General features: G+C 38.4%; 1 protein-coding gene across 3 annotated transcripts in view; it reads left to right on the top strand.

Annotated features, from left to right (window-relative positions):
• The window catches only part of LOC124872272 (metabotropic glutamate receptor 7-like), a 143,719-nt gene that overhangs the window by 101,443 nt on the left and 15,132 nt on the right, over positions 1-27,144 (top strand). For all 3 annotated transcript variants that reach the window (XM_047372058.1, XM_047372077.1, XM_047372067.1), the window contains exons 7-8: positions 5,659-5,798; positions 12,644-13,579. In XM_047372058.1, coding sequence (XP_047228014.1) covers positions 5,659-5,798; positions 12,644-13,579 — 1,076 coding nt within the window. The remainder of the gene's footprint in view (positions 1-5,658; positions 5,799-12,643; positions 13,580-27,144) is intronic.

Raw genomic sequence — 27,144 nt, forward strand, 5'->3', positions numbered from 1 at the left:
GGTGCTGTCTCTTTTGACTTCACCAAGGTGGGTCGTCTATTTTATCGATGAGCAACGGTAACAACCGTTTCTAATTCCTTTTGTGAGCTGAAAAGAACACAATTTGACAGCATGGAAAGAACCAAATGCACAAACAAAAAACAGCCAAAAGGGTAAATTACGCCATCCACACATTAGGCCATACAACTGATCAGATTTTTCAATTTGATTTTTAATTCAACTCAATTCAATTCAGTTTTAATTATATAGCGCCTATTCACAACACATGTCGTCTCAAGGCATTTTAAAAAGTCAATTCAATCGAATAATACAGATTTCAAGTCAGGTACATACATTCCAATTAATTGGATTTCTCTTTAGCAGCTTTAAGAAAATATAAGGACAGTATTCAAAATATATTTTTTTTATTCCTAGTCTTCCTTACAGGAATTATTTACATTTGGTCATAAAGTATGTGTGATAGGGGATTTGCTATAAATGTATTATGATTACAAAATTATTACAAGGTTGAGAGTTTAGCATCTTAGATTAGCAATTGGCATGGTTAGCACAGTCTCTTTGTGTATCTCCTTGAGAACATAGATTTTTGGCTTAACACAAAGATTTCAAAAGGCTGCGAACATCTCCAATCCAGCATGTTTCACAACAAATATCTTAACTTAAAACGATGAAACAGTGCTGCATTGAATTTCTCCATTCAGCCTTCATGTTATCTGGTGAAAGTCTTGGTCTCTCCTGCTCTCACAGTCAGAATGTACCACATATTTGTCTCAGCATTTTGTAAGAAGTAACGTTTCTTTTCAGGTCTCTTCTTACATCTCTGTGCTTCCTCCAACTTAATCTCTAAACACCTCAATGAAACTGCAAGTATTCAATAATAAGTCTTCTTGCTTCAAATAGAACTTCCAAATCTAATGGGGTTGTAGTCACATAAACTTTGTGGCACTTAATATATGGCGTGTTCACTGATTGGAAAACATATCTGAGTTTTCCATTTGAGTTAAAGCTGAAAATGCACAGATAATATTTAACAGCCTATTTCAAGCCAAGTAAGGGTTCAATATTCATTTAATGTCCCTCACAATGAGAAAGGTATTGGTTTGAATTCTGGTGATGGAGGTCTTCTTCTTTCTGGTTTTCATGTTCTCCTTGTTCCTGTCGGTTTGCCCCTTGGGAACAAAAACATTTTTATTGAAATGAATTGAACTGAATTAAATCTAAAGAGAGCACTGAAAATACAAATGAAAATCCTAAGAGATGTTTGGATCTCTTCATTAACTATAAAAAAATACAGAGCATTTCAGTTCTTCACTTTGGTTAGTAATTATTAACTAGTTAATGTTTATCTTGCAATTAGTCTCTAATTGAGTGCTTTCTTATTTAACAAACAACCATCCAATAGTCAGCCTGGCTAATTAACAAAGTGTGATCAGGATGGGATTGTCATTAGAAACCAGCCATTAACTTACTCCTACTTAACAAAACGTCACTAGTGATTAGTCCCGGATTTGTTCCTCATTTTATAATATTTATTGCCTCATTGTAAGGCGTTACAAACATATGTTTGTTAATTTGTCAGTGTTAAATTTAATATAGCTACACTTAATTCGAGTCTGTTGCACTTATTTATTGTTCTCCATTAAGATGATTATAAATTGTAGATTATTAATCCCATGTTACTTTAATGCAAATTTACAAACATTTCCTGGCAGCTGGTTTATCCCACCAGTTTATAGAAATGCAGAGTAATTCTTCCCTGAAAGCAGAGAAAAGAACAACAATGTTTTTCTCTGCATTGTAAATCTTTGCCCAGCAGCTTCCACAAGAGTCCGACTTGACTAACCGGCTCAGTTTAACTGGTGCAACCTGTGATAGATGCTACAATCGCAATCACATGCTATTTTTTTTTTTTTTTTCCAAAATGGCTACCCGCTCAACAATGATGACTTCCCAGATGGTTCTGTGTAGCAGACCATCTGGCCCGGCAGGTTACGTAGTTACGGTGGCAGGCGGGTGTATATGAGCACATGAATATTCACAATGAAGCATAGTAAGCATGGGAAAACTTTAAATATATTACTCTGATGATATAACACCTCCAAACAATACCTTTTGGTGTGTGATTTTGCATGTCTTATAAATTGCTACATATTTTTTTAAGAAACATCTTAACCTAAATTAATAATTTATTAATCATATAATGAAAAGTAAAGTAATGAAGTAAATGTGTGAAGTAATTCATACAAACACACACACACACATACAAAAACTTGAACTAAAGCCCAAAGAGCTGCTTGCCTTTCTCTAACATGGTCGCTATGGCAGCAGTGCAGAGTTCCAGCAGGCGAGAAGACTTATTTTAAGGTGGAACCAAACAAACTGAATGTATGCACTTGCTTGTGCAAGGCCAATATTTGTTGGATATCTTAACTAAGTGCAGATTCATGCGTTCATTTCAGAGTCAACTGTCCGGTAACCATCTGAACTTGGCTGCCTCCTCAGGTTTTTCCTAAAAACATTTACATAAGGGTCGCAGCGACAAACTCGTTTCACCTCAGCCATAAATAAGCTTCATGCAGCTCTCTTCCTGTCTCAATGCTCTATCCTCAAACCTTTTTACTCAGCTGGTGCTCCATCAGGCATCTCTCAGTGCCCCTTATCGCATTTAGATAGGAACCATGTGCATTATCTTGTGTATGTGCCGCTTCTAATGTATGTTTGAGAGTGAAGGAGTGTAAACCTCCTTAGCTAATCTCCCCACTGTGCTGGAGTCACAGAGCTGAGGAGTGAGAGGCAGAGAAACAAAAAAAAAAAGAGGAAAGAATAATGATGCGAGAAAAACACAGCAGTGGATCCCTGGTCCACCCACGCTGCTTAGCACAGCTCAGCAGCAGTGCACTTTTGTCATGTCTTAGTTCACAGCCACATTCAAATGCATAAATCTTTCATCTTAGAAGGCGCTTTCACTAAGAAATCTACAAAGACCATTTTGTTCCCCTGAAAATATCAGCTAAAAAGAATAAATAAATTCATTTCTGGTGGGTTTCTTATGTGCACCCACAGAAACACTACTTAATTATTTGCTCTAAACCTTAGGAGCGCCTGGCGTCCAATCATCCGTTGCACTCAGCTGAGTGACAGAGCAGTTCTGTGCTCAATGTAGAATTGTGCTGAGGCAAGGACTAAGAATGGCAACCCTGGCACCGCTTTTCGTCTCACAAGTCAATACTTTGTCAACATCTTTATACACCGTGTCAACAAGTTTTCTGTGTGTGTGCTGGAAGCTGAAGTGACAGGATGGTGACTGCCACCCACAGAGCTTTAGCTTGCCCTTCATATTAACAGCTTTCAGGTATCAGAAGTTCAGACCAGATTCATTTTCTGTGTCGACACATTGATCTTGCAAATTAATGTTCCACCTTAAGTGAATGGCTCAAATAGTGCGGTAACTGTAATGCTGATGTGGATTACAATGAATCCGCTGTTGCTTACATAGCAGAAGATATTAGGTGAATGGTGGCTCTCTGTCAACATGAATATAATCACTTAAAATATGTCACACATTCAAATTTAGGTGAAGGTGTGATACCCAAATTATGAGTGGTGTTAATTTGTTGCGACATTTTGTTTGGCATCTTATTTAGCCGTCTGAAATTGTCTTTACCTCTCGGCGTCTCTGCCTCTTGTGGTTTACAAGAGGCTTCAGGCCTGAAATTTGTCCTGAATGTTCAGTGGTAAAATGTCCTTGAGCAACAAAACAGCCTGAAAATAAAGGGCAAGGTTCATTAACCTTTCTGTCCAAAAGCCAAATAACCTGCACTAGAAGTAAGACAGTGTGTTCCCAAAGTGTTTTGAACATATGCTTGTGGTCCATTCTCTACACATTTTTTTATAGCTAGAGCTATTAAAAGTGCCTAATTCCCATGCCAAGAGTCATTAGACTACCCCCTCCCTCTTAAATAATGGTATTGGTATCTGCAGACTAGTGTATATACTGCCAAGGTGAATAGCAGCAGTATTTTTCATTTTCACGCAGCCTTATGTAGTGGATAGAATGACCTAATCAATGATGCAGAACTCATGTATAAAAGAAAGTACAGCCATTTTTCCATTAACGCCATTCTGTATCAGCTGCTGTGAGGAAGATGTCATACTGAATGACATGACTAACATGGCATGTAACCTCATGCACTCTTATGAAGTCTGTGTGATGGAATAATGCACATGCAAAGACATATACAAGGGCAGACTTAACTGGGTAGTTTGGTTTAGCCGAAGAATGGAATGAAAAGCCCTTTTTTAACATGTATAACCCTTCAGGTGTCCAGAGTCCTCACTGAACTAATTAGAGAAATATTCTGGACTCAGCTGAAGGAAAAGGCAGTGCACACCGAGAGCAGATGGGGACCATATGATGCTTTGGCTGACCTGTTTACCCTCCCAACATCCCCCGTTGTTGACCATAGACTAAAATGCAGACTGAAATGCAATGCTTTCAAACCGTGGAGCTTTGTTTTTATTTTAAACAGCACTAGGGTGAGCAGATCCATACCCAACAAAATGTGGTACATGTTGAAATACATGCTAAAACACAGTCAAATGTTTAATATCTAAGTTAAATTGTAAACCTACTAAACATAAATTTAAAAGCTAAGCTTTTACCTTTATAAATACAGAAATATATTTGTTGTAAACGCAACACTCACAACACACAAATTATTATTGATACATGTTTAATTGATCCATCCAGTTTTTGTGGTTTGCTTTCTCTTTTGAAAACACCTAACCAAAATCCAACCACTAGACCTCATTACCAAAACAAAAGACATTTACCACTGGATCGGCTTTGTGCATTACAAAGTTTCAAAAATCATTACTCTTCTTTATAATAATAGCAGCCAATCGTACATAGAGTCCTGCTCAATGATCTTATTAGAGCAACACAATTGCTTTACTTGAACAGCATGTTCTCCTGTGTTTCTCATTTTGAAGAGGGTCTAAGACAAATAAGCCTCTAGTTCACATCTTATTATAACAGCAGGGAAAAAGGAAGCTGTCAATTGCTAATTAAAATTCTTCAACACTCCGATCAAAATAAAAACATAAAGTAGAAATCATAAAGGGTTCAGTCAGTGACATCTATTTTATGCAAATTGTTGGGAATGCCAACAATTTTATCACAGGTTATTTAGATTTTAAAAATTCATGATTCAAATGTTTTTTATGCCACCAAAGTATACATTTTTTTTATTTTAAGTCTTTTTTTAAGAATCTTAAAATGGGGTGCCAAACATGTTGAAGGGGCTGTGTGTGTAGAGCTTAAAGTACACATTATTTAAACACTGTATAAATGTGAATACTTATTTTTCAGCCGTCATTGTGCAGCAGGAAGAAGGGAAGACAATCACTTGTTTTATTGATTAATAGAGCGTAAACTAGCCTGCCACCCCTCCCATATGTTTTTATGAATGTTGCAGAAGTAGGTCCTGAGGCTGTAAAGAACAGACTCCTCTGAGGTCACCATGCAGTCTGAAACAAAAGGTCAAAGTATCTTGTTTATGTCTTGTAGGAAGAAGTATTGCTTGCTTTCACTTCTGCATCTAATTTTCTTTTTCATTTGGTTTATTTTTGTTGCATTCTCCCTTTTGTTCTGTACAGGTAGCGCTGGCACATCTGTTGTGTTTAACAAGAATGGTGACGCTCCAGGACGCTATGACCTGTTCCAGTTCCAGTTGACCAACTCCTCTGGCCCAGAGTACAAGTTGGTGGGACAGTGGGCCGACACTCTCCAGCTCAGGGTATATACACCATTTCTAATTCATGTGTTAGTTGCAGAAAATGTGCAATCCAACAAGAGAGATTAATATTTTTCAATCCATTTGAGCAAATAAATGTGAAATTTACTAAGCAGATGTTTCAGGATATAATTTCAAGTGTTATTTTTTTTCCCTTGACGTATGAATCCAGAAACATTAACAAAAATCTTTTAGTTTATGTGTTGACTTGAAATGTGCCAAAGGCCAAGTCCTACATAAGCCAGACTTTAAAGAAATGTTTCTACTCGTAATTTAATGTTTTATGTTATCTGCAGGTTTTAAAAGGGAAAAGGGAAAAGAAACTTGACTATTTCAAAGTGAATGTGCAAAAAGGGATAAAAGGATTTCAACTAGTTACATTCAGCATGTTATATAAATGTTCTGATGCGTTTTGACCAGGAGAAGGAATCCTTGGCCAAGAGTTTATCAGAAAAACCTCGATAGGAAGGATTGACTCTAAAACGCAGGGAAGTAGCAGTGAGAGAAGGTTTTCATTATGCTTACACTGCATCTGTCAAAAAACTGACAGCAAAAAGTAGAGGAAAAATACAGCTCTTATTTTAAACTCAGGTGTCAGTCCATACACTATACGTTCAGTTTTGTGACAGGAGAGTTACTGAAGATGTTGATGTTGGAAGTTGAAATCTTAAATACTGCACACACCTTTTATGTTCCTTCTGAAGCTCATTAACTTTCCTTCAGGCATAACCTTCAGGGTTCTCTGATAGCATTCTGTCAGATTAAATTAAACTACATGGCTAAAAGTGTTTGGAAGCTCAGGAAACCATTTTAACCCCCAAAAAACGACTGCAAATGTAATATTACTTTAGGTGCATGCAGAAGATTCCTCACCTGAATCAAAAAGCCTTTTAATCCCATGAAATAATATTGTATGCAGAATAAATCTATCTAACCAATAAAAATGTAATTCTACTCGTTTAGATTTAGAGCTGGGGACAAGCTGATTTTTAAATTGGAAAGACTTGATTATATAATGTTTAAATATTACATTCTATCCTGATAGCCGACAAGAAAGAAAGAACAACTTTTTTCTCTTTTTGAATTTTTTGTAGCACTTAAATGTTTCCGATCATTAAGCATTTTAATATCAGATAAAGAGAAAGATAAAAACAAAAGACAGTTTTCGAATCAAGGAAAAAAGCAATCCAAACCAACATGGCTGTATGAGAAAAGAAACCGCCCCCAAAACGTAATAATTTGCTGCACCACCCTTGGCACCACAAATGTCATCAAGTGTTATCAACAACTGGCAAAGAGCATTGTGACCGACTCTTCTTTGCAGATGGAGGGATTTTTTTTCTAAATGAATGTCAGGTCAAGTCAAGTCAAGTTTATTTATATAGCGGAAGACCAAGCGAACAAGAAGCCTCAGATGAATCAGAAGACCTGAGACGCAGACCCGCTGACAATTCTGCATTATAGAGAGGATCAGCCCGTGTGCCCTGAGAAGAGCTGCAACTCAAAATTGAGAATCTCAATTTCATCTGTTGAATTTTTACTAAGACAACTGAAGTGAACTTGGTCAGTGAACAACTGATTGCTCTAAGTTTCAGGCTTCTGGAAGTCCTGAACCAACCTCAATTACACCTCAAAGGTTTCCTTCTACTATTCAGCCTCTGGAAGCTACCGACATTTGAAACATATGCCAACAAAGTTTCTGTTCTTTTAAAATTCAAAAATGTTTTACAATTTTTTTTTTTTCCAACTTGACCATCGAAACCCCAACCATCAGCGCCTGTCCACGTAGAGGAAGAAAACTAAAGATTTGCCTTTCACCCAAGAAGAAAATCACTCTTGCCTACTAAAGAAATCATTCCATTCGGATCCATGGTGAGCCTCCGTCTCCAAAGCCTCTTCAGCCTTACCAGTTTCAGCATTGGGGAAAGATAGGTTAGGTTGATTGGTTTATTTTTATTATTCAAATTATTAGGTTTTGCTGATTTTTAAGCTTACTGACCCCTGCAAAAGCATTACTAATTAAAGAAAGCATATAAAATTCTAAATTTATTGTGAACAGTCAATTATTTGAGTCACCTTATTTTTGGGTTTTCGTTTGTGGTAAAAGGTCTTGTTGCCTGGTTCCAAATGATTTTAAGAGGTTTTTATAGGTTGCCTTAAGCCAGACTTGTTAAAACAATGTCCTTGGGGCTCGTGCCGAGCCACTAAAATCAGCCTAACCCATATACCAATTGCAAGTTGTAAAATAGGGAATGAGCAGCCATTAACAGAATAGACTGTCGAGGAGTGGGTGACTGCTGTGGGCTACTCGGTCGTCCAGACCACCAGTTGAAGAAGGGCGAGACTTTTGGATGCAGGCTGTTAGAGGTTAGGCGTGTCATTTCCCGACACCAGCTTGAACAGATTTTCCAGTAAACCTGCTTAGCAAGACCTTCCAGGTCTAGGGAAGTCCGGACCCATTGGATGGAGAGCTGGATTGAGCAATCCCCTTAGAAATAGGGAAGTAGGATGGAGGGGTTAGCTCATCGGACAACAAAACCAGGTAACCACCAACTCCAAAGAGCAGAAATCCTATTATCAAACATTCAATTGTGTACACATCTTTGACATCCTCGACTGACAATATCGACAGACACACAATCCTCCACTTCTGCCAGGAGTCCATCGCGTATCTGGAGAAAAATGTCCCGTCTGGAGAAGAGGGTTCCCCTTCACCCTGTCTTCTCGTCGAGAACATTTTATCAATTGCATTGAGAGACCAGCTGACCAAATCCATAACTCTGGATTTGGTCAGCTGGAAGATATGCAAAAAGAGGCTCCAAAAAGAAAGACAAGACACAGCTGAAGTAGGGCAGATATGGGAGGGTTTTTGATTACTTTTTTAAGCATCTCAATTGGATTTACATCCAGACTTTGACTAGGCCACTTCGAAACCTGTTTTGTTTGTTTTCTTCGGCGAAGGCATATGGTTTTAGATCACTGCCTGAACATTGTCCTGCTGCACAAGTGCGCTTGAGCGTAAAGTCAAACTGATGGCCGCACATTTGAGAAATTAATCCCCGGTAATTCATGGTTTAACAACATGGGAAAATAACATTTCACATATGGCCAGGTTGGTTTGGATGGATTTTCTTTCTCTCAATAGTGAATTGAAAAAATCATTTAAAAGTTGCCTTTTTTGTATTTAGTCATGTCATCATTGTTATCATTGTATGATATTAAAATTTGTTCGGTGAACTGTAACATTTTAGTTTTAGCAAAAAAAAAGTCTGTACATATATTTATTTCAAATTGTGTTGCAATAAAAAACATTTCCTTGTGCAATGTTTTAGTATGTTCTTAACACCTATATACTGATATAACTGAAAGGGGTCTCTGGAATAGGACCAACCATTTTGTTCAGAGTTCAGAGGTGAGGGTAATCCTGTTTTTGCTCACAGAAGCTCCAATTTTCTGCAGAATTAATAACTAAAGCAAAACCCAAAAGAAAACTACCAGTTCAAGGTGTCAAAAAAACCTTGTTTGTCGCCTCCATGGCAACAGAGCTGCTGGTCTCATTACTGTCTCCACATTGCGTGCGTTCAGGAGGTTTTCCTACAAACCACCATTCATCATCGTCCAAATAACAAATGGCACCTTCATAGCCCCTGATAAATGACAGTTGATAATCTATCCGGACAGCTCAGAAATAACACGTTCATCACACAGACACACATCACAGAAACTCTGCAGATGTGATTGTGTGTGGATGTGCTCCATAAGTGCAGGTCGCTAATCGTAATCATTGGCCACATATGGAGGAGACATTTTTAAATCTGCAAGTAAAATACAAATTAATAAATGTATATTCTTATTAACCACCACAAGTTAAATTTATAACTCTGGACTAAACAAACTACTGGTGTTTTCTATGCTGACGTTCAAGTTAAAACCCAATGAGCAACTGAAACATGGGAGAAAAAGTCCTCTGACCCTCAGAATGTGGACCAACTGCTTCAGTCAGTGTAAAACACTTGTGTTCTCGGGTTATTTTACATTAATAATAATATAATATTAACAATTATTCATTACTTTGGGTGAATGTAGTGAAAGCCTGGTTTAAAATTAGTTGGGGATTCTCAGGTCTAATTAAACTTTATTCAACACTACAGCCATTTAATTTAAATTCAGTTCAGTCTATTTATGTAGACAAACGTCTAAAGGCATCTTATAAAACAAAGCAATCCAGTTTTTATCCATATATATATATACATATATATATATATATATATATATATATATATATATATAGAGAGAGAGAGAGAGAGAGAGAGAGAGAATTTAAATGAAATTAGGTAGACAGATTCAAACTCAGTCCTAGTTATAACATAATGCCGTCATGTTCAGTTAATTACATCATTTTATTTTTAAGTTTGCTGTTTAAGGAAACCCAGTAGATTGCATGAAGTGTCCCTGTCACCTGTGCAACTCAACAAAATGTGTTCAAATGTATCAGGCATTTAAACTTATGATAAGCTTTTACTTTTAAACTACAAATCTATAGGCAGCTTAAATGTTGCTTAAACATACTGTATTTACCACCAAAAGCAAGGGCGGTGCGCTTTAATCAATGCAACACTGTTTTTAAACACCACCCTGCTGCTTTTTAATTCATTTATAAAATGATGATGGGCAGCAAGGATTTTGGAGTCTTCTTAAATCCTGACACTCTAAGTGCAGAGAAGCTGAGTCAATTATTTTAAGACAGATTTGAAACTCTTACAGTCAGTCAAGCTTTTCCCTAAATTAATGTTTTTTATTATGTATTCCCTAAATAGTTTGAAAATTGTTTTTTTTTATTTTTATTGTTTGACAATTATTTATTTATATACTTTCTGGTGTATATTGATAGAATTTGGAATTTTATTATTATTTTATGTATTTCGTCTTTCTCACAAAAATGCTTTGTGTGTACCCTTACAGTGTTAACATGTATATATAGGATATATATCTATATATATCTATATAAATTCATATATGCCCTATATATATATAGATATATATATCTATATATCTATATATATATAGATATATAGATATCTTTTTTGATGATTTGATTGAAAACCTGGACAAAATTGTACAGTCTGTTTGGAAGTCTACATGTTGGACCATACTTGTCTTCAAACTCTTAAGGATTCCTCACTGAGTTTTGATTGTACTTGGTGAAACATGTCTTTGGGGACAAAAGATTTGATCTATTCAACTCTCCAAGTTCAGTGGAAGGAATTACCAGTTAACCCAGGAGATGAATGAAAACATTTTAACTTTTTTGTTTTGCTAAAGGTTAGAAAGACAAGCTGGATGCAATAGGTTTTCTGTTCAGCTCACTGAAATTAAAGTTTTAAAAGAAAAAGTCATGGATATATTTATTTTGCTTGACAAAAGCAGCATGAGTACCACCTCAGAATATACAATAGTCCCAGTACTCTTGAAACCGAGGTGCAATCAAAGTAGGACTTTTGCTGCGTGTTTTGTTATGTTATAAATGCAAAATGGAATTGTAAAAATATGGCTAAAAAACTGTCTGAATTTGAAATTTCTAGAGGGAAAATGTGAGGTTTATCACTGACCGTTCCTCGCTCCCATTGAAAGGGAAAATGAATGGATGGATGAATAATTTAATCTCATTAAAGCTTTCTCAAACTTCCTTTTGTAAACCTGCTGTTACAGTGTTTGAATATACAAAAGGCATAGAAAAACGTTGTTAGTGGCTAGTGTTCCTAATAATGGTTAGGATAGTGAGTGAGCATATGTAGTCAGCAGCACTTCTCTCTGAGAAATTTCAAAGATCAAGATCAGGGTTCTTGAACAACTCATTGCTTTAGCTGTTGCTGCTTTTCAGCTCTAAAACACAGTTCATTTGCTCTTATTTATCGAACTAATAACTGCTACCAGAATTTCTTCTGTGTACCACTAAAGGCAGCATAGGTACCACCGGTGGTATTTGTACCACAGTATTGAAAATCATAGTATTTCCAATCATCAGGACATCAATTTGGGTGAAACAAAATGCAAGTTAATGTCAGATGTAAACAGCCTTTCAGTATGTCGGAGATCAAGCGATTTATTTTAGTATCATATCTTTTACAACTGAGGTTTGATTTATTTTTCTTCTGTTGATGTTCTGATTTGCTGAGAAACTGAGTTAGAGAAGCTTTCATTTTCTAGTGCTTCTAAAGCCAAAGTTCAGAGCACTTTCAAAATAAATCAAAACATCTGCTCAGAGTGGTATGAATTTTTTAATGTTCTAACAAAATATGTAAATCCACTCCTCAGTGGATTTTTTTAGTTTGACTTGTATGTTCAAACTATAGTGTGAGCTTAAATCATAAACACCTCAAGGCCTTTGTGTTTATGACTTTCTTGCAGTGTAGGTGCTAGTGTATACTGCACTTTTTCTTTTCATGACAAGATTATAAATATAAATGGGTCAGCATAGTTGAACAACTGCATTTTACAAAACCAAATCCCATTCTCCTTCCTCCTCATCACGTATTTCATACCTCACCAGGTCTATTAAAACCTAATGTCTTTTGCGTTTCACATTTATTTTTACTTCGCTGAACAAAGGTATTCTCTGTTGCTATGGTGATTTCAATTACTTTCAAGTATTAAAAAGACAATCCCCTGAATAAATTGGCAGGAATGATCTTGTACTGTATTAATCCTTTCTGTCAGCTGTGGGAGGTTAATGTGTTGTGTTTAGCAGCATACCGCTGCCATGTATCCTACAAGTTTTAGATTCCCTTTGCAGTCGCTTGCATATCTCACAATTACTAACTCCTCATCCTGTGTCACATCTCTCCCAGCTGGAGGAGCTTCAGTGGCCAGATGGGGAGCAGGAGGTGCCCATCTCGGTGTGCAGTCTGCCTTGTAAAACTGGGGAGAGAAAGAAGAAAGTGAAGGGCATGCCATGTTGCTGGATCTGTGAGCTCTGTGACGGCTACCAATACCAGTATGACGAGACTTCCTGCAGATTATGTGCATACAATATGAGGCCCAATTCCAACAGAACGGCGTGCCAGCACATCCCCATCATAAAGCTGGAGTGGCACTCTCCTTGGGCAATAATCCCTGTTTTTCTGGCAATGATTGGTATTATTGCCACCATCTTTGTGATGGCGACATTCGTGCGCTACAATGACACCCCTATAGTGCGGGCATCTGGCAGAGAACTGAGCTACGTGCTGCTAACTGGCATCTTCCTCTGTTACATCATCACCTTCCTCATGATCGCTAAGCCTGATGTAGCTGTGTGTGCCTTCAGGAGGATCTTCCTAGGCCTTGGCATGTGCATCAGCTATGCAGCCCTCCTCACCAAGACCAACAGGATATATCGGATCTTTGAGCAGGGCAAGCAGACGGTCACGGCCCCGCGCTTCATCAGCCCTACCTCACAGATCGCCATCACCTCCAGCCTCATCTCTGTGCAGCTTCTAGGGGTGCTTGTGTGGTTTGCTGTCGACCCGCCGAACACAATTGTTGACTACGATGAGCAAAAAACGATAAACCCCATGCTGGCCCGAGGAGTCCTGAAGTGTGACATCACAGACCTACAAATAATTTGCTCTTTAGGCTACAGCATCCTGTTGATGGTGACCTGCACCATCTACGCTATTAAGACGAGAGATGTACCAGAAGACTTCAACGAAGCCAAACCTATTGGCTTCACTATGTACACTACTTGCATAGTATGGCTGGCCTTCATCCCAATTTTCTTTGGCACAGCCCAGTCAGCAGAGAAGGTGAGTCCATTTAGTTCTTTCTGTTGTGCTTTCTCACTCTGTCACCACCTGTCTCTTTGTATCGCTTCCTCCTTTCTTTCACAAATTTTTGTCTGATTTCTAGCAGCATTCATTTTGTTGTGTCCTAACATATGAGCATTCACAAGAACAAGATAAAAAGACACATTCACAGTGCCTTGCAAAAATGAAAATACCCTTTCAACCTTTTCACATTTTGTCACATAACAGCCAAAGACTTTAATGTAATTTTCCTAGGATTTTTATGTGATAGACCAACAGAAACTAGTCCATAACTGTGAAGTGGAAGGAAATGATTAATTGTTAGTTTCAGTGTTAATACAGTTGTTGAATAAAGGCCTCAGAGATATGACAGAGAACATTAGTAAACAAACAGCATCCTGAAGACCAATTTGCAGAGAGGTTTAAGTTATAAAAAAATATTCCAAAGTTTAAACATCTTATGAAGCACTATTCAATCAATCCAATGTCTATACCTGCTTATTGTTGCAGAATCGCAAAGAGGTGCCTGTCTCCAGTGGTAATTAAGAGAGAGGCGGGGCACACCCTGGAGAGGTCGCCATCACAGGGCAACACAGACGCACACTACAAACAACTATGCACACACACATACTCGTATTTAGGGGCAAATTAGAAACACCATTTAACAGTCATGTCTTTGGAATGTGAGAGGAAGCTGCATTACCCGGAGAGAACCAACGCATATACAGGAAGAACATGCAAACTTCATAAAGAAAAACCCCGGGCCGGTACTGGCGGAGGTTGCTGGAGAACTCATCCTTGAAGTGTAAAAATGGGAATTTCCCACTGATGTGGGAACATTTCCATAAAAAATTAAATTTAACTAGGCACTTTGAACAGGTTCTGATGGTGGGGGACAGTGTAATAGGTTGTATGGGTTAATACACCCAACAACTGAACCAAACATATCCTCTTGGAGTGTCTGCATACTTGAGCTTGGACAAAAAAAAAATCACAGTGAGAAATGAAAATGGCTGATACATGAAATTGATTAGCTGGAAGTCCATGACCTTGTTTAGCTTTTCCTTGGCAAATACTGTGACGTAACAGTTGGAAAAAGGTAACAGATGACAGAGAAAACTGTACGGACTGAAAAATATGACCCAAACAGAATATAAAGATATCTATGCAGCACCTGGAGAGACTAAATTCAACTTTTCTGCATTCCAACAGACTCCAAGTACACAACAAAATGTATTTAAAGGCTTAAAAAGTGGAATTTGCATGATATGTCCCCTTTAAAGTATGTATTGCCACCTCCAGCAAGACAAAAACAATTAAAGTTAGGCTCTTATTATTAAATATGAACACTTAGAATACCAACTATTTTAAGACTGAGATGGGATGAACTGATTGAATTAAAGGTACAACCACACACACAAGGACTGCTGCAGACTAAGAGGAAGAGGCAATTTTTATGCAAGAATTTAAAGAAAAGTTAAATGAACCAAACAAATATTGATGTTGAATGTTTTTATACTTGGTGGCACCATCATGCTGTAGGTATGCTTTTCCTCAGCAGCACAGGGAAAACGGTCAAAGTTGATGGAAAATGCATGGAACCTAAAGAACATCAACAGACACATCACCACAGCAGTGGAAGAAAACTGCAAAAAAACTGGAGACTGGGGAGGAGGTTCACTGTACAGGACAATGACCCTAAACTTACAGCCAGAGCAATAGTGGAAGGGTTTAGATCAAAACAAATTCCTGTGTTAGAAGGACCTAGGCCTAAATCTAATTGTCAGATTTGTAAATTGATCTTCACAGACGCTCTCCATCTAATCCGACTGAGCTTGAACAATTTTGAAAAGAAGACTGGGCAAAACGTTCAGTCTCTAGATGTTCAAATTGACTTAACCCAAAAATGCGGTACTCGCCTCAAAGCATGGTCTTACAAAGAATAACCTCATAGTGCCTGAATATACCTGCACTCCATACTTATCAGATTTGTTTTTATAAAAAAATGAAAATCCTGCTTAATTTTCCTTCTATTATTACAAGCATTACTTTGTGTTGTTTTTACACAGTTATGTGACAAAGTATGAAAAGGTTGAAGTGGTATGAATACTTTTATGAGACACTGTACAGTCTACATGGGTATGCATGTAAACTGCTCTGACCTGTGCAACAGCCCACACTTGCTTCTCGACTGCGAGAAGGAAGTATGTAAAGGTGGAGGAAGAGTGGAAACTTCAAAATCTTGAAGTGCCTGAGGTGCCATTAGCCTAGTGCTTAGGCCCAGGGCTCAGCATATACTATTATTCCTTTCATCTGGGGAGGCAGACAGTCAAATGGAGGTGGAGGAGGAGAATGATGAGGACCTGGAGGAGAAGGAAAATGTGCAGAAATGGCGTGGAGTTGAGGAGGTGAACACATTCCATCTTTTGACAACTGCACTCAACGACGCATTTGACATAGCGTGCTGCTAGAGTTGATTGAAAATATGACATTCTGACCTTCTGCATTAGTCACTGCTTATCAGTGCCGTGGCTGAGCAGAATACAGATGCATTTATCTGCTTTGACTCGCGTGCCGCTTGGCGGACCCATGGTTACACGATGGAGCCAAAGGGAAGTTTTCCACTGACAGAATATCAGTGCAGACAGGAAAGTGTTACTCCTAACCTTTTGAGAGACACACCGCTCAATATCCTTCCTGCTAAGCTCCTGCATGAGATAGATCAGAAACTGATTTTCCTCATCTCAATTTGCAGCTGATTTCATAGATGAATTACACCCTCAGCAGCGATTAGGAGTTCATTATGTTACTCACGGCAACTAGTGAAGCAGTAATGTATTTATCTTTCCCCTTTATGCAGTTAACTCTTTCTTCACACACAGATCTGGTTCACACCACAGTATCTGAGTGCAGTGTCTTATGCGGATGCCATTCTCGGCCACTGATAGCGAGAAGTGCCTTAGCACATCTTAACAGCCAAACACACTGAGGTGTTATGGGATCATATATCTTGTCATTTCAATCAAGTTTTCAACATGCATTCTTCAACCTTCCACTGTTTAGAATCTATTCTCTGCTTCATAAGTTCCTAAATTTTCCCTCCTCTTTAATTGTGTGAATAAGAAATAGTGTAATTAGAGGATGGATTTGATTGATGTTGTGTGTATTTGTTATTGTGTAAATCTGCACAAATTATTGTTGTGCTTTTAACTGTGGCCTTGCTTTTACATATCTTGCCAGCATTGTGTTTTTATGTGCAGATGTGAATCAACACCCATTCAGACATTAGTAATCTCTCTGACACCAGGCTGCCTAATGTCAAATGATTTATAGAACCGAAAAACACATAATGCCAGCTGCCACCAATGGCCCCAAAATTTTAGCTGCTCTTGTACGTCCAAATAATGTCTTCTAGCCAAAGATCCACACACCCTGAAGAGGAGTTTTTGCACTGTTTTGCATATACCATTGGCTTTTTTTCTGCACAGGGTTTATAAAACAGATTGCATTAAATACATGCGTGAACAAACACAACTGTCGATTCTAGCAGATGAAAGAAATGTGCACCTATTTTGATATATGTTTGCAATTATTTGTTTTTTAGCAACAAACACTTCAGAATGTAAGTCAGCGGAATCATGTATTTCTTTAAAAATTCATTCAAAGATAAAAACTGAAACTCTTTTCTTTATTTCTTCTCCTGTGCTAAAACAGCCTTCAGCAGATATTTCCCCATGCAATCTGTGTAATACAAACAGCTGTTGTCTTTGAAAAATCAATGGTATTTGTTCTGACTCTAAAATACATAACGTCAATTAAATAGGCTTTCTGTTAAATACATGCAGAGTGCATCATTTAAATGTGGACAAACTGTCTCCGTGCAGAGAAATGCTACAGGTCCTTCTCAAAATATTAGCATATTGTGATAAAGTTAATTATTTTCCATAATGTCATGATGAAAATTTAACATTCATATATTTTAGATTAATTGCACACTAACTGAAATATTTCAGGTCTTTTATTGTCTTCATACGAATGATTTTGGCATACAGCTCATGAAAACCCAAAATTCCTATCTCACAAAATTAGCATATCATTAAAAGGGTCTCTAAACGAGCTATGAACCTAATCATCTGAATCAACGAGTTAACTCTAAACACCTGCAAAAGATTCCTGAGGCCTTTAAAACTCCCAGCCTGGTTCATCACTCAAAACCCCAATCATTGGTAAGACTGCCGACCTGACTGCTGTCCAGAAGGCCACTATTGACACCCTCAAGCAAGAGGGTAAGACACAGAAAGACATTTCTGAACGAATAGGCTGTTCCCAGAGTGCTGTATCAAGGCACCTCAGTGGGAAGTCTGTGGGAAGGAAAAAGTGTGGCAGAAAACGCTGCACAACGAGAAGAGGTGACCGGACCCTGAGGAAGATTGTGGAGAAGGGCCGATTCCAGACCTTGGGGGACCTGCGGAAGCAGTGGACTGAGTCTGGAGTAGAAACATCCAGAGCCACCGTGCACAGGCGTGTGCAGGAAATGGGCTACAGGTGCCGCATTCCCCAGGTCAAGCCACTTTTGTACCAGAAACAGCGGCAGAAGCGCCTGACCTGGGCTACAGAGAAGCAGCACTGGACTGTTGCTCAGTGGTCCAAAGTACTTTTTTCGGATGAAAGCAAATTCTGCATGTCATTCGGAAATCAAGGTGCCAGAGTCTGGAGGAAGACTGGGGAGAAGGAAATGCCAAAATGCCAGAAGTCCAGTGTCAAGTACCCACAGTCAGTGATGGTCTGGGGTGCCGTGTCAGCTGCTGGTGTTGGTCCACTGTGTTTTATCAAGGGCAGGGTCAATGTAGCTAGCTATCAGGAGATTTTGGAGCACTTCATGCTTCCATCTGCTGAAAAGCTTTATGGAGATGAAGATTTCATTTTTCAGCACGACTTGGCACCTGGTCACAGTGCCAAAACCACTGGTAAATGGTTTACTGACCATGGTATCACTGTGCTCAATTGGCCTGCCAACTCTCCTGACCTGAACCCCATAGAGAATCTGTGGGATATTGTGAAGAGAACATTGAGAGACTCAAGACCCAACACTCTGGATGAGCTAAAGGCCGCTATCGAAGCATCCTGGGCCTCCATAAGACCTCAGCAGTGCCACAGGCTGATTGCCTCCATGCCACGCCGCATTGAAGCAGTCATTTCTGCCAAAGGATTCCCGACCAAGTATTGAGTGCATAACTGTACATGATTATTTGAAGGTTGACGTTTTTTGTATTAAAAACACTTTTCTTTTATTGGTTGGATGAAATATGCTAATTTTGTGAGAGAGGACTTTTGGGTTTTCATGAGCTGTATGCCACAATCATCCGTATTAAGACAATAACAGACCTGAAATATTTCAGTTAGTGTGCAACAAATCTAAAATATATGAATGTTAAATTTTCATCATGACATTATGAAAAATAATGAACTTCATCAGAATATGCTAATATTTTGAGAAGGACCTGTATATGGTCAGAGAAGAAATCTTAGAAGCAGATCTGCCTTTGCATCTAGGTTCAAAATTAAAAGCACCCACAAAACACAGGTTTAAACACATTTAACGCATTTGTACAAATACATTCATAATTTTTCCTCAGGATGTTTTATGTCCTTGTTTTTTCACATTTTTGCCTAGAATATAGGTCTACCATGCAGATTGGTTTTGGTGTTGCCTCATATGCTACCATTTAAAAGTTCAAACATTCTGCTTTGTTATACACAATGTTAAAAATAACATTGTATATAGTTAGGATGCTTGTCGAACCAAAAGGCACATACCGAAAATCTTCAATACCAATAAACTACGTGTGAAAAATTTTAGGAACTTTAAGATTCAATTACAATTCAGAAGGCTACAATGTGACTGCAGATTAAATATTGAGGTGACATGGTTCTCAATGATCAGCTGGTTGCTCAACTGTGGGCTAATTTTATGCACGTCCACCTTTGGCTTTTCTCATTATTACGTTCTAAATTAACATTATGAGAAAACCAGCTATGCCGTTTGTTTTTTGATTCAGAATCATCCAAAAACGAGTGTTTATCCCCCTCCTCTAGAATACATAAACTGTCACACCTCTGATAGCTTGCCTTCGGCCTGTTTGCTCTTGAGTATTCTCATTCACTTATTCTGTACTCTCAGCTGAGAGCCACTTAATTATTTTTTGTCTGGAAAAACTATTTCCTTTTCTGACAGACTTAAAAACAAAGCTTTGAAAATCAGGGTAAACATGTGCATTTAAGGATTTAATGCCACTGTGTCAAAGATTGTTAGCAAGAACTAACTATTCTGAAAAATATATTTTTTACTCAAGCTTTCATGCAGTGAGTCAAGAAGTGCATCTCCTACATTCTCTCTGCAAACAATTGCACTTAAGAGGAGCTGAACTTGTCACTTTTTTCAGAGCTGTGCAGTCTTCCTGTGTCAAACTCCCCTGCCTATCACTTGATTGAGGCATGAAACCTTGGGCTAACTGCAAGGAAAAAAGCCAAAACTGGTTAAATGTAATAGAGAGAGAGAAATGTAGTCTTGATTTTAACCTGGGCACTTATTCATTTCTTTAAGACAAAAGAGTGTGACATGGAGTTTTACAGCACTTAGAACTGCTAACTGAAATTGTGATTACCACTACAGTTTTTTTTTGCAGTTTTGTTCATTGAAATGCTGAACACAGGAATAAAGAGATAAACAACACTTTCCTTGATAGGCTTTAAGAATACAAAAAAATAAATGCTTCGTGAAAAAAACGGTGGGTACAGTGATTTTTGTACCTCAGTACAGCACTTTGTTGAGTGTTACAGTTGTTTTAAAACGTATTGTAAGAATAGATTTGAACTTGAACAAAGATGAATGGAAACAGTTGAATCAGATGCATTAATATCTGCAACCTATATACAGCCATGCAATATTGCTGTCTTGCAAAACACATGGTAATTCACATGCTGCATCATTAAAAGTTCCTCATACAGTAACTGAATTTTAAGATCCAAACGGCTGTATAAATAAATGCTATGAGGTAAATTTTAACATAAAAAAGAATTTCGCTGTTATCAGAGAGGCTGTGCTGCCTTCCCATGCTGCGAGAAACTGATAGTACTTGATCAAACTGATTGATTATCAGGGTTGTTGGTTCGGATGTAATCCTGAGCTTTGCAATCTCATTTCAATAGAATTTCAGCTTTTAGAGGACATTTGTTCTGCAGTAACAGAAAGCACTCTTGTCTCCAGCAGGAGTACAAAGTCAGTTTGAAAAAAGTTTCCTTCAAAACATTGTATTTTAATCAGAATTCTCTTCTTAAACTTCCTTGAATTTCATGTAGAGATACATCGACTAAGCTTTTATTGGCTTATACTGATTACCTGCTTCCTGCCATCTTCAGTTTTATGTGATTTAAATTTTCTTTTCAATTACTGTAATGTAAAATACACAAATTACTTTGTTTAATCAGTTTCAAGACAACAATTACATGTTAAAGGGCAACATTAAAGGACAGAAATCATGTAAATTAATTAAATTCATTAATTGTGGTAGATCCAACAGAAATTGAAGAGATGACAAGAGTACTAATATTTAAACAATTAGCATATGTCCCTAACCTTTATCTGATTTTTACTAAACTTAAAACAAAGCGCTTAAAAGACTACGCTGTCTTCCTTTAGATGCATTACAATGCAGAAGAAGTGGAATGTTTTATTTGTCAGGCATTTAATGGACAGAAAAGAGTTGCCGATTACTGAATTTGATCAATGGCTGATTGGTTGATGCTGGGAATTTCCTGATCAAGATATTTTGTGGCTGAATCATTTAATCATAAACATTTGCTAAAACAAATACCCAATCAGTGCCCTATACGCTTAAAATCTGAGTAGCTTTAAAGTACAGTAAAATATTACCCTGCATTTCACCAGCATTAGATTTTCAACATTACAATTGAGAATGCCAAGAAATTCATTCACCAGTGGCATTCATGACGCTGCACTCTTTTCTATCCATTTTCTTGACAGCAACAGACATAAATTTGCTGCTCAATCACAGGTTACTTAAAGAAGGATTAGGAAAGATACTGTAATATTTTGACAAAACATTGTTTAAAACATGCATTACTGTGCATCCTAAGCACACATCTAACTCAGCACATACAGCTACAGTCTTCAATAAAATTGTCATGGTCCTGCTGAGGATGTTTCCATCCAGAGCAGTTTGCTGAAATGCTAGGCTAATGCTACCATTTTTAATACCGGTTTTTGACGTTTTGATAATTTGACACAATTTGCAGTGTGGTTCAAGTTAATCATGGAGACCTCAGTCAGTCATTTTCTACCGCTTCTTGTTCCGCTTCATGCAGACCTGTCGTGTAGAAAATATTGTGCTTCTGCTTCATAAACTTAACCCTTCCCTTGAACCTTGTCAAATCTAATAAGTAGTGTTTCATCAGCTCACTCCACAGCTCATCCCAACAGCTGTCTGAGAAGAAGTATTCAGAGGCAGGTGACATGCCACAGAAAGGACGCTTCAGCATCCAATACAGTCTCCCTTTCATAATAAACATCATTGTAAATGGTTAAAAATACTGTTTTAGGACAAACCCAGATTTGTTAAATCAACAGAATAATGTGCACACTGTTTCAATATTGGAAACAGTGCACCCAAAATATGCCACAATTAAAAAAAGTTGGCTATGCAAAACCTGTCCTCTGGGCTCACTAGGAACACACTGAAATAAAGTCACAGGCAGGAGACCAACAACAAATATTGGATATCAGGACATTCCTAGGTGATGCATCAGTAGTATTATCTTCTGGTGACTCACTGCATTTCCAAAATATGAGTAAGATTTAAAATAATGTTTCAATAATTTCAATAATAATGCAGCTTTACTGCAAAATGTGAGACCAAAGCAGAATTTGTTTGATTTTCTTCTCTTCTGCTGTAAAACAGTTAAAAGTAATTGGTTTTCCTAATTTGACTAGAATAAAGATAAATGTTTACCCTTTTTTCTATGAATAAATTTTACCAGAATAATTAAGGATTTTTGAAGTGAGGTTCTGTTTGAAGATTAGAAGCATTTTTATCTTACCTTCAGTAGCTAAATCCCTTGGATTCCTCATTTAATATAATCCAAATTTGTTCGTTTGGTCTGAGACCGAAGATTAAAATTGTTATAAGATGGTGACATGCACCATCTTATAACAAATCTTTTATGGGCAAACAACTCCTTCACTGACTCTCATATATCCTCAATCAGGTTTGTTGGGCCATACTTTGTCTCTCTTTCAGAGCTACATTCTCTCCGCTCATTGGCTGCTTCCAGGATACAAACATTCACAGAAACACCTTCCAGTTTGAGAAGATGTAATTTTTTCAAATTTCCAAGCTGCGTATATCTTAACGTAGCACTGAGGCACTCTTGCTACAGGCAGAGAGGACATCACAGGTTAAGTTACGCTCCAACCCACATTGGATCAATTTGATTGACACCATCAAAATCTGGGAAATCCTCTCAGATGTTTGGCAAGGAAAAATGCCCGACCATGTAGTCCAGCCAGGTAACCTGCTTCCACAAATGTCAGCAGCAAAAAGCGTTTGCCTTCTCCACACAGGATGTCCCAAATCTCCTCAGACAGCACAAGCAAAAAATGCAACACAAATTTCATTCAGCGAGTAACTGACTGATAAAAATGCACTTTTTATCTTTTTTATGTTCCTTTTATAATGCTGCCCATGGCAACTTTTGTCCATGTCAGATAACTCTACTGGAAACACGTACCTGAACCAGGATGCCAGTCACACAGAAAGTATTGTCTCTGATATGTGACGGGGCTTTGCAACATAAAGCCACCAAGAGTTATTCATGACAAGAGCTGGTTTTAGAAAAGTAGGCCACCCAAAACAACGAGAGACATCCAGGTAGCTAAGAGGAGACTGCAAATCCCCTAGATTCATTATTTAAGCATGCACTGTCGGGCCAGAGAGCATCCTAATTGTCACTTACTGAATCAAGTCGTTATCACTGTGTGCATTTATGTTACTAAACCGTACTCAACTAAATTGCCTTTGCAGTGTTTCTGTCCCGGTTGGGTCTAATTATGAGAAACACCCTCATCAGCTTTTTGTCGAGATGGAAGCCGCACAGTTTGTTGTGGCTCAATGTTGGCATTTGGTTTGTCAATGAGATGTAAAATTTAAAAAAGGCGTTTGATTCCCGATGAGGACTTTAATAAATCATGACGGGGTCTATAAATAGAGTGTTGTTGAGCAGTCATCAAAATGACTTCATGTAATTATTTATGTTAAAGCAAAAGGAATAAATTATGAATGTTCTGTGACAAGCTAAATATTCGAGTGGTAGCTGAGAGGGGGCTATGAATTTGGGTCAAGCTCACAGAGGAGCACTAAAAAAATCCTGTCTCTGTGATTAGTGACGGTGAGAAAAAAGGACTTGATCTTGTGTGTTTACTTGTGTGTGTTTGTGCATGTGTAGCAGTATTAACAAGGTTGAAAGCCTACATTCTCACGTTTCTTTTAATTTTTTTGATTTTGCTGGTGTTTAAACGTGTGAGCTTGTGTGATGAGAGTAAGCCACCACTTACTGTTCACATTCTTTGGATTTATTTTGATCACAAACTCAGATCTGGGGTAAGCAGTAGCCCAGGTTCTAAGGTATCATAATCTCAATAAAAGCTTATTATAGTCATGTTTAGCTGCTTGCTCTAAAACAGGTTAGCAGCTTCCAACCATAAAACCAGAACACAAGAAGATTTTTGTATGTTTGATAGTATGTGGATATCCTAGAATTTGACCAGTAGTAAAACCAATTTAATGCTAAGACATAACATCCCTCCAGCATGAGAGCGACAGAACAAAGTGCACTGTGATATTTATACAGTTTATAAGTGCACTGTGATATTTATACAGTTATAAATGCAAGGTGTACCAGGCAGATCACTGCCTCTGATGTTGCTACACAGCCAAGCAGGGAGGCTGTGAAAGGAGACGGGAGGAATTCATTGGACCGGCATTTTGATATCAGGCATGCGATGATTGTATTTTTTTTTTAGATTAAAAGACAAAAGCGTGCCTCACATGTAAATGAGACTGGTGTTATCGAAAATTACCATTAATGATATTTACCAAGAAAGATTGTATGCAAATGGTGACATTTCCCCCCCTCTCTTGCTGATTCAATGAGCATGTTGTCTCTCTGCGGTGGTGGATAATGTGTTTACAGTTTTACGCTCGCCCCATCTTCGATGCCGTGACTGACGGAGAGGCAGCATATAAGTGATATCTGCTGCTTTCAAGTGCAGTAGATTAGTGAGGAAGCTCTTGAAACAATAATGCCCTCTTCTTGATACTATGCATCCTCCTCCAGGACACTTAAGTATAACGAAGGGGCTCTCGCATGTCTGCCGATACAATGACTCAACGGACTCTCTGCAGAAACAACGTATTTTAATGAAATTAAAGTTTAATATACAAGATATGGGCCTGATCTTTGTTATATAATCCCACAACTACAATTTACCATTGTAAAAGGTATCATGCAAGCCCTGTAAAAGAAGGTTGTGTTGGGAGCTTCTCATGTCACATAACTGGAAACCTTATAAAAAAATCAGCTTTTGATTAACATTGGGGTCCTTTTTGGGCCGCCGCATCCACTGTGTTGAAAATAGCAAAATAAACAAATGTTGCTATATGCTGCAGATTCAGCTTTCTTGGGTCAGATTAAGCATTTTCAATTCAATTCAATTCAATTCAAATTCAATTCAATTCAATTCAATTCAAAAATACTTTATTAATCCCAAAGGAAATTAAATGTTGTTGTAGCTCATATTATGAAGGTTTCCTCAAAGAGCCGTTGTAGATGCTGATGGCTGTGAGCAGGAAGGATCTCCTGTAGCGCTCCGTCTTACAGCAGATCTGAAGAAGCCTCTGACTGAAGACACTCTGTTGTTGTAGGACAGTCTCATGAAGAGGATGCTCAGGGTTCTCCATAATGTTCTTCATTTTATGAAGAATCCATCTTTCCACAATGATCTCCAGGGGTTCCAGAGGAGTCCCCAGAACAGAACCAGCCTTTTTTTATCAGCTTGTTGAGCTTTTTTAAGCCCCTGGCTCTGTTGCTGCTTCCCCAGCAGATGATGGCAGAAGAGATCACACTCTCCACAACAGACTTATAGAAGATATGCAGCATCTTGCTGCAAACACCAAAGGACCTAAGCTTCCTCAAGAAGTACAGTCTGCTCTGTCCCTTCTTGTAGATGGCTTCACAGTTGCATCTCCACTCTAGTCTGTTGTCCAGGTGAACACCGAGGTATTTGTACTCCTCCACCACCTCCACTTCTTCTCCCATGATAGAAATAGTTTTTGACTTATTCCTGTTTCTCTTAAAATCTACAATCATCTCTTTTGTTTTAGTCACGTTCAAAATGAGATGATTGTTTCCACACCATGCCACAAAGCGGTCCACCACCTTCCTGTACTCAGCTTCTTGTCCATCTCTGATCCACCCCACGACTGCAGAATCATCCGAGTATTTCTGCAGATGACAGAAGTCTGTCTTGTACTGGAAGTCTGAGGTGTACAGAGTGAAAAGGAATGGTGAGAGTACAGTCCCCTGTGGTGCTCCTGTGCTGCTGACTACCTGGTTAGACATACAACCCTTCAGTCTCACAAACTGTGGTCTGTTTGTCAGGTAGTCTTTGATCCAGGAGATTGTTGAGGCCTCCACCTGAGTCTTCTGGAGTTTCTGACAAAGCAAATCAGGTTGGATTGTATTAAATGCACTGGAGAAATCAAAGAACATGATCCTCACAGTGCTACTGGCTTTGTCCAGATGACAGTGGGTTTGTTGAAGCAGGTGTATGATGGCATCTTCAACTCCAACTCCACAGCGATAAGCAAACTGAAGGGGGTCCTGATGGTTTACTGTTTGCTTACTCAGGTGGGCCAACAGGAGTCTCTCTAGGACCTTCATGATGTGAGATGTCAGGGCAACAGGTCCATAGTCATTGAGGATTGATGGGTGAGTTTTATTTGGTACCGGAACAAGACAGGACGTCTTCCACAACAACGGAACCTTCTTCATGTAGAAGCAGAAGGGTCTAGGGCTGAGGTGGAAGATAAAAAATGTGAGGTGTTACTGGACAGCTGTGGGTCCTGTGGGTCAAAGGAAGGTGGAATGTCTGTTTGGCTGTGAGCAGGATAGGAGGATGTGAAGCTTGTTTCTGAACTGAACCTATTGAACAATGTGTTCAGTTCATTGGCTCTGTCCAGACCTCCATCGGTCTGATCATCCTTCTGCTTGAAGCCTGTGATCTTCTTCATCCCTGTCCACACATCTCTGATATTGTTTTGCTGGAGCTTGCTCTCCAGCTTCTTCTTGTACACCTCCTTGCTGTCTCTTATCTTGACTTTAAGTTGCTTCTGTATAATCCTCAATAATTATCTGTCTCCCTCTCTGAAGGCTCTTTTTTTCTTGTTAAGCAGGTCCTTCAGGTCATTGGTGATCCAAGGTTTGTTATT

This window comes from Girardinichthys multiradiatus, chromosome 1 (genome assembly GCF_021462225.1).
Source record: "Girardinichthys multiradiatus isolate DD_20200921_A chromosome 1, DD_fGirMul_XY1, whole genome shotgun sequence".
Classification (NCBI taxonomy): Eukaryota; Metazoa; Chordata; class Actinopteri; order Cyprinodontiformes; family Goodeidae; genus Girardinichthys; species Girardinichthys multiradiatus.